This window comes from Galeopterus variegatus, unplaced genomic scaffold, assembly GCF_000696425.1.
Source record: "Galeopterus variegatus unplaced genomic scaffold, G_variegatus-3.0.2 Scaffold291, whole genome shotgun sequence".
Classification (NCBI taxonomy): Eukaryota; Metazoa; Chordata; class Mammalia; order Dermoptera; family Cynocephalidae; genus Galeopterus; species Galeopterus variegatus.
Window position 1 is genome coordinate 344,160 of NW_007726402.1, and position 9,166 is coordinate 353,325.

Sequence of the window (9,166 nt, forward strand, 5' to 3'; positions counted from 1 at the left end):
GGGGGGGGGGGGGGGCGGGGAAGAGCCTCAGTGTAAACTTCATATTTCATACAAAAATTTACTCAAAATAAACCATAGATTTAAACTAATATTTTAAAGTAAAAAAAAATAATAATAATAAAAAGTAAGAGAAAATCTTCAGGATTAAAGGTTAGGCAAAGTGTTCCTATACTTTACACTAACAGCATGATCTATCAAGTGAAAAGTGATAAATTGGGCATTATTGAAATTTGAAAAAAGAAAAAAAAAAACTATTGCTCTACGTAATACCCTGTTTAAAGGAAGAAATGTCATGCCACAGACTGGAAGAAAATATTTGAAAACCATATATCCATCAAAAGACTGTATCCCCAGACTATGCAAAGAAGTTGTAAAACTCAATAATAATAATAATAAAAACACTGCAATCAGAAAATGGAAAAAAAAACATATTAACAGACATTTAATCAGAAAAGAAATTCAAATGGCAAAGAGACATGTGAAAATATGTTCAATGTCATTAGTCATCAGGGAAAAGCAAATTAAACCTACAATGAGAGTCCACTACATATCTATCAGAATGGCTAAAATTTAAAAATAGTGATAGCAACAAGTGCTAGCAAATTATGCAGGAAAAGTGGACTACTCATACATCACTTATTGAAATGTGAAATAGTATGGTCACTCTGGAAAGTAATTGGGGATTTTCTATTACAATAATATGCAATTACTATATGACCCAGTATTGTAATCATGGGCATTTGTCCCAGTGAAATGAAAAATTATGTTCTCACAAAACTTGTACAGAACTATTAAAGCAGCTTACCTGTAATAGCTAAAAACTGGAGTCAGCCTCTTTGTTCTTCAACAGGTCAATGTTTAAACAAACTGAGGCATATACATACCATGGAATACCACTCAGCAATAAAAATGAGCATAATATTAATACATTTAACATCTTGGTTGAATCTCCAGTGAATTTTACTGAATGAAAAAATAATAATAACCAGTCCCAAAAGGTTATATACTGTATGATCCAATTTATATAACATATTGGAGATGACAAAATTTTAGAAGGGGAAAACAGATTAGCAACTTCTACAGTTTACGGATAGTGGGTGTAAGGCAGAAGGGAGGTGGATGTAGTTATTATGTAGCAACAGTGGGGATTCTTATGATATTGGAACTGTTAAGTATCTTGACTGTGGTGGTGGATACAAGAATCTACATAGGTGATAAAAATGTATAGAACTTAAGACAGACACAGACATACAGGCACACACACACACACACATACACATGGGTTCAAGTAGAGCTGTGCCAGTCTTCATAAGATAGGCGGATTGTCAATACCAATTTCCTAGTTGTGGTATCATCCTATACATTTGCAAAATGTTACCATTGGGGGGAAATGGGGAAATGCACAAGGGATCTCTGTTTTATTGTTTATAACTGCATGTGAATCTTCAATCATCCAAGTATTTTTTAAAAGACAGATAGCAGCAAACTTTCCCGCTTCCTCCCCCCAACTTCTTTCAGCCCTGTCCATTACTCAGAGAGCAGTGCTGTGCTTATGTTGCAACTGTGGTGAGAAATGGACCTCTGATGAGATGGGGCATACTTAGTGGAAAGGACTCAAACTTTACTTTCAAGAGCAAAAGCATCTTCAAACCTTCTCTCTATATATAGCACAAACAAATCTGAAGTCACAGGTATGTCAAAGTACAAAATGCACCAAAAATAGCCCTACTTAAATTGCAAAATAAACATTTGTAATAGGTTAATAGCTTGTTGTTGCTTTGCCTCACGTGGATTTGTCACCCCTCTTCCCCTGGCTGACAGAGTCACAAAAGGATAACTCAAAGCCCATTTCTTCTGAGCAGTGAGAGACCCCACAGGGGTTAATCTCCTGGAACCCTCAAGAGCAAGGCATTCCTTCCTTGGGAAATTAACCATGAATTGGGGTTCTCTCCTCACATTTATTTTCCAGACCAGGAAGTTACAGAAAAAGAACATAGGTGGAGTAATAGTTTAACAATAGAGGCTGGTAACAAGCAAAGTGACATTCCATAATGCAATTTGCAAAAGGTTAAGTCAATCCACCAACAAAAGCTTGATCTTAGCAAACATTCTCTTTCCCTACGGCAGCTTCCCAGTATTTTTACATATCAGTCAAGTAACTTGTCTGTCCTTGAGCCAGCAGCCTGGCTGTGTTGCAATTCTTTGTCTTACAACAGAGAATTTTAGCCTGGGGAAAGTTTCCTGTCTTTTTCAAGAATAACATTTTTATATGTAATTCCAAAAGGTTAGGCTAAACCTGAAACTGTAGGAAACTTGACTTTGTGAAATATATTTGCTTTATAAATGTAAGTATACTCCACAGCTTGTTCCTGTTTCTTTCCTCCCATGTGACAACTGTTTGATTCCTATGCAGAATGGGAGGGTGTGCTAAATCAGAAGTCAACAACACAGAGGACCAAAATAATTGTAGATCTAAATTTAGTTTATATAAAGGAAAAAAAAAAACTAAGGGAAATTATAAAAAGGCATTGTCTAATACCATTTAATAAGCAGAAAATATTTCAATATTAACCCTGCAGGTGGTGGAAAACAGAGACAAAAATAAAACTTGTGGAACCATTTTTGCTGAAGAAAAGTAGAATCATACATGATTCGTATAGATGTATATATACGAATAAACACTTTAACACTAACTTTAACAGGTAATTTTACAATAAAGTGAAATATATTTTTTTCAGTATAAAGAGAAAAAAAAATAAATCATAATTTATCCTCATCAAATGAATAATTTGTATCAAAGTTAGTCACCAAGTCAGTCACTTAATTCTGTATTGTACTCATTATATCCATCCATATTTTTCAACCAATCTCAAAAGAGCAGCAGTTTGATTTTTTTGAAGCCAAACATCTGCCTTATTTAAAATTTAATGAAGTGACTATGACAGTACTTTAAAATTAAATCAAAATGTGAATATGAGTTTGCAAAACTCCAACTAATAATACATTCAATTGTTAACTGTTTTTAAGTTATTTTAATAGAAAATACCAGAGAACAAGGCTTCCATTTGTTACAAACACCAAAATTAAAAAAAAAAAAATCCTTTAAGTTCCACTGTAAGGAAACTATAGATACAAGTCAGAGAACAAACAAAATATTAATTTGACCCATATTTTTATTTCAAGAGTGCTCAAAATTTCAGCATAAACTATGGAGATTACATACCCAATTAGAGGGATTTCTATTGTTTTATTTCCTACTGAAATAAGTAGTTGGTCAAAAGTGTCCTCATCTTTACCAAGATGATATTTCACAGTAGCTGTCATCTGAAGGCCAGAAGCAAGTGCTTTACCAAGATTTATCAAAATCAGTTTGAACTTTAGTGGGAGAAAAAGAATCAAATTATACTTCTTAACTCCTTATAAGGAAATAATATGAGCAACTGTGGTTAGGAGTGTATATTATTATTAAAATATAGGTCTTATCCCGGCCTTATAGGCAAAGACTTTAATTTTATTTTTAATTGACAAATAATAATTGAATATATTTATGGGGTACAATGTGATTTTCTAATATATGTATACATTATGGAATGAGGAAATCAGGCTTATTAACGTATCTATCACCTTGCATATTTATCATTTCTTTGTGGTAAGAAAATTAAAATTCACTTTCTCAGCAATTTTGAAACATACAGTATAATATTATTAACTATAGTCATCTTGCTGTGCAACAAATCACCAGAAGTTTTTCCTCCTGTATAATTGAAACTTTGTACTCTTTGGCCAACATTTCCTCTCTCCTCTCCCTGCTCATCCCCCAACCCACCCAGCCTCTGGTTACCACCATTCTACTCTCTACTTCAATGAGTTCGAATTTTTAAATTCTACATGAAAGTGAAAGCATGCAATATTTGTCTTTCTGTGCCTAAAGGCAAATATTTAATGCTCATATTTATATCTATCAGATTCTTGATCTTTAAGATATGCTATCAACATTACAGGAACTGAAACCGGCAATGCAGTTGGTCAAGAAACATGGTAATGCTCATGGGCTGCTTTAGAAATGTGAGGACTCACAGAACTAATGTGTCCTCCATTCTAAGAAACTTAAAATCTAATACAGCAAAAAGGAACAGCAACCTAAGAAAAATGTTGCTCATTCATATACACTGTTAAAATCAATTTGGCCTAAAGCTGCTTCCACACATGTTTTAAGTTTGGCCCACAAGTTTCTCCCTAGATGGTCATACATAACCCAACCTGATGTGTAAACAGACTATAAACTAACCTGGAAATATAATCTTATAACAAGTAGCTGAACCGCTGCCAATCATAGCAACTGAACCTCCAGTCAATCAGAGGCTGAACACTGCCAAAACTTTACCATATAAAGCAAATCCTGACTGCAGTCAATCAGGTCTTTCTGTAAATTAGTTCCTTTTCTCAAGCTATAAATATGACCTACACTTGTGGTGGGGTAGAGCATTCTGAACTATTTTTGGTCCGGACTACTGCTCTATTCTGGAATTATAATTAAAGCCAATTAAGTTCTACAAAACTAGATTTGCTGTATTTTGTTTTTTTAACAATACATATACATAATACATACCTGCATGCATGTATATATACAAGGTGTCTTCAAAAAGTTCATGGAAGTATTGGCATTATCTTTCAATTCTATTTTTCCACGAACTTTTTGAAGTATCCTCTTGTGTGTTTGTATAAATGCATGTATTTTATATACAGAAAGTATATAGTACTCGCATACTTTCTGCATGGGGACTAAGACTTCATAACTTAGAGAAAATGTGAAAGAGGAATAGACCAAGGAGGAAAAAACACTTTTGTCCCAGTAAAGCATTTGCTAGACTCCAGGAAAAATATAAAGAGAAAAAGAGAAGAACTGATGTCTGTCGAGCACTTATGAATGCATTTTACATCTATTATCTCACTTACGACACTTCTACAGTCCTATGAGCCTGTTGTTAAGGATCTCAGGATACAGATGATGAAACTGGGATCTGTAGAGTATGATTAGTGTCTCAGATCACTCAGGCAACAAGGATTCAAAAACACATGTCTATTTGACCCTAAAACTCAAACTCTTCCCCTAACAGGAAAGAATACCTCCCCTGAATATATAATTGTCTTATGAAAGCAAACTATATGCCACACGAAAATTAAATAATATAAGCCAAGGACTAATTAAGTGCCATGTGAGTGATGCAAATGTAAATATCACAAAACTCCATGAGAGGAAGTGATTACTGTGTGTTATGAATTAGTGAACATGGACTAAGCTTAGAGGATGGATGTGAAAGGTAAGGCAGAAGCAAGGAAGGTGCTCACTACGGATGTAGGAATAGTTTAGACACAAGCAGAGACAAGAATAAGCAAAACAGTCTCTCAGAAGACAGCTAATAAGCCAGCCTCTTCAAGCAGAGTCTTCAGTCAGTAGCGGTGAAGTCAGTGAAGTCATGTTGAAATTTATCATTCAGGGATTCTAATGCCAGGCGGAATCTAAACAGTGCTTTGTAGTAAAGAAGTATATACAAAAATGGAGTGATTAGTTGATAACACTGGTCTGAGAGCTTTTTAGTTCCAGCAAACAATAATTCTGATACCTCATGACTATCATATTCCAACCCTAGACCTCCTTGCCATTACAGAACAGAAGGAAAACAAACAAACAAAAAAACCCCTATTATTCCCTACACAGACCTTTGCTTGTTGGAAGTCCATGTATCAGGTGTGACTATCTTCCTTCAAAGAAGGTATAGCTTTGAAAAGGGAGATCAGTGCTTCAGAAGCATATGCTTTTGGTCAACTATAAGTTGCTGAGCATTCTTACTGATACGCAAAGGTGTGTAAGGCACCATCCCTACTCTTAGCAGCTTGTGAACTGAACGTTGAGGCAAAACTAATATTTGCCAAGAGTCATTGGGACACAAGTCCAAAGTATAAGGAATGTCTGTAAATGCAATTGGTACCCAGTAAAGCAGAAATAATTTGGGGATAATATAATGGAAGTCTTCTTAGAGAAAATGAGACCTCATGTTGACCTTAAAAAACGAATAGGATTTTGTAAAGGGGTGATTCTTGCAGGGGGGGTGGAATGAAAACGTTGGTCAAAAGAAAAGGAACTCTGAGCTATAGGGAAAGGAAGCAATTATGACTAAGAGTAGCCTGGCCAAACCAGAGGCCACGCAAGTCAGCAAAACACTATTAGATGGATAGTGTTGGTAAGACTGAGTGATGGCACTGAAAACCAGGCACAAGACCATCAACTCTATGTTCCTTGAAGATAAGGACTGTGTCTTCTCATTTTTCTACCAGCAACCCACAGTAGATGATATATAGCACTGTGTATGGCACAAGTGGATATTCAGTACACAGGGTCAGGGCAAATTCTTGAGCCACAGTGGAAAACAAGTACTGCTGCATGTTAGGAGAATCATTTTCTAAGTGAGTATAAATGATGACAATGCTCTTTACACAGCACCTTCTTTTTACTTTTTCTTATCTCCCCCAAGACAATGCATTTTTCATGAAACCATTTCTTCCCTAATTCCCTTTATTCCTATGAAGGGTCACAAGTGTATATTTTGCAACAACAACAAAAATTCACACCAAGATTGTCTTCTAACTAGTAAGCATATCTGGCTATTGTCTGTAAATGTCAAGGCCTGTGGTCTGAACTGTTTTCCATTATAAATCTAGTTATAAACCACAATAAAACTAATTACATCATTTTCTTCTCACTGCACAAAACCATCTGTACGAGCATCTTCTGAACATTCATAAAATAGTGTTTGTCTACATCCAGGAATTACTACCAGCTTGAGTTATACAAAAAATTATTTTCAAATATATATTCAATAATTCAATAAATATGTGCTAAAGTAGTGTAATAATAAACCTTTTCCTTAATTTTATAGTATCTGGAGTAATCAGGTACTTTTTGGTTAAAAGAGTAGTTATCAGTCCCTTGAAATGTACTTTCTAAAATAAACATTTAAATACAAAAATTATTAAAGCATTACTCCATTTTTATGAAAGTCAAGAACAGACAAAACTAATCTGTGGTGTTAGAAATCAGAATAGTTGTCACCTCTACGAGGTAATTACTCTAGGTACTACAGGAAAGGGGCACTAATGACCTTCTGGTGTCCTGGATATATTCTATGATTTGATCCAGATGGTGGCTACCTGTATGTATACACATATATATAAATTTATCAAGCTTTACTTTTGAGATCTGTGTACTTTAGTGTAGGTAAATACTAAATCATCTTTTTAAAAGAGTAGAAAATAGAATTTGAAAGTCCTTTTCTTACTGCCCTCCTAATCACTGACATAGGTTTTTCTATGTAAGTATAAATACATATATTTAAAAAAAATTATGGATATCTTTTCATTTCTGTACATATAAGTCCAGCTGCACTCACTGCTATTCATCATTAGGAATATCTTCTGAAAATGTTCAGTTATCTATTGTTTACATATCAAAAATTCTTATCACATTTAAAAGTCTCCCGAAAACATGTGTTCATAGTGAACTAATAGCCATCCATTCATACACACGATCTAAGATAACACAGTGAGATAAAGATGAAATTTTGTCCACTTTTAAATTACAAGATAGGGACAGACTTTAAGAACATCAATTTTGATGGTGGTACTAAAATCCGCCCACTAGTTTCTAAGTTCTGTGAGGACAAGGCTGTGTCGATCCTGTATTCTTCGCACCTACTGCCTGTTACACAGCAGGTACGCAACAAAAGTCTGTCAAAATATGAAATAACAAACGTTTCCACTAATACTACATGTCCTGGAGTAATCAGGCACTTTATGATTCAAAGGGCAGTTAATAGAGAATTTTGTTCTCATAATTCAAAATAGACAACTACAGAATCATGAAGCCAAGGTACACAGGTTTGGGACTGTTACAAGTAGACAGTCTTGAAATCCCTTCTTTTCTTTCTAAACCCAGGAAGAAGAAATGGGGAGGTTCTAGATAAGCTTTTCCCGGCCCTGTTCTCCCCATCTCTCAATCCCCAGCAGAAGGGCAAACAAAACAAAAAGCGCGCGCACTCGCACACACACATGCACCTTAGGCCCAATCCTTCCCCCATCCCCGCAGAAGCTGGGTGTGTGCTCCCTGGAGAAAAAGGGAGGAGGTATTCTCGGAGCCCCAGAGCTCTCCAGGTCTTGCTTGATAGCACTTCGTGTCTCACCTGCGGCTTGATGGGCTCCCGAAACCGGATCTTCTGATTGCAATGGCCAAGATTGTGTACAGTAATCGGGAGGCGGTACACCCTCCCGGCCAGCGTGTTCAGGAACTTCACCTCCGACGGGGTCACTCGCAGCTGTATCTCATTCTTTGAGCTCTCTATGTCCTGGGGGACGAGGGATCCCCCCTGCGTGTCCATGGCTGCCCTCTTGGTAGCCGGCAAACGAATGCGGACTTGATCGACCGCGGACTGGAGTGGACGACCGTCGCTAGGCAACCGTTGGACGCCACGCGCTAGCTTCAAGACCTGCTCACAATGGCGCCGCTCAAACTGCGCGTACTGGCGACCTGAATAGAGATTGCAGCTGTCTGATGAAAGAACTCCGGGGTCGCGGGTGTCACCAAAGTAACTGGAAAACACATTATGACATCCGGAACCCCACGGGCATCTCCCTTTGCTATGGCCTGGCAGGATTTTAAGATGGCATTGACGTGGTGGGGCATTGTCGTGGACCTCTCTTAGAGCAAAGCTTCAAGATCAGTGAAAGCGATATGCCCAAGGGGAGTATTGAAGCAGCAGAAATGGAGGCATTAAGGGGAAACAGAGTCAGGGTCCCTTAGATGTCCTGTTCAGTGGCCTTTAGGCCAGCATTTCTCCATCACTCCGTTGCTTATGATACCAAAATATTGGATTAATACGAATACCAATCAACAGAGGTGGGTAAAATAACTTACAGTCTACCCAAGATGGATAATAATGTAAATCTATTTGTATTGCCACAGAAGGATATAAAAGGCAATCATCAGGTTCTTTTTTGTTAAGACGCAGTCTGTTTCAGTAGATCTGGAGCAGGGCCTAAGAATCTGTATTTATAACAAGCTCCCTGGTGGTTCTTCTCATCCTTCCTCTACTGTTTCAAAACACCAGGTGCT

General features: G+C 36.8%; 1 protein-coding gene across 1 annotated transcript in view; it reads right to left on the reverse strand.

Moving 5' to 3' along the window:
* Positions 1-8,432, reverse strand: part of LOC103585967 (uncharacterized protein CXorf22-like) — a 34,870-nt gene extending 26,438 nt beyond the window's left edge. Inside the window, 2 exon segments of the mRNA XM_008567077.1 lie at positions 3,224-3,375; positions 8,238-8,432. Coding sequence (XP_008565299.1) covers positions 3,224-3,375; positions 8,238-8,432 — 347 coding nt within the window.
* Between the last annotated feature and the right edge of the window lie 734 nt (positions 8,433-9,166).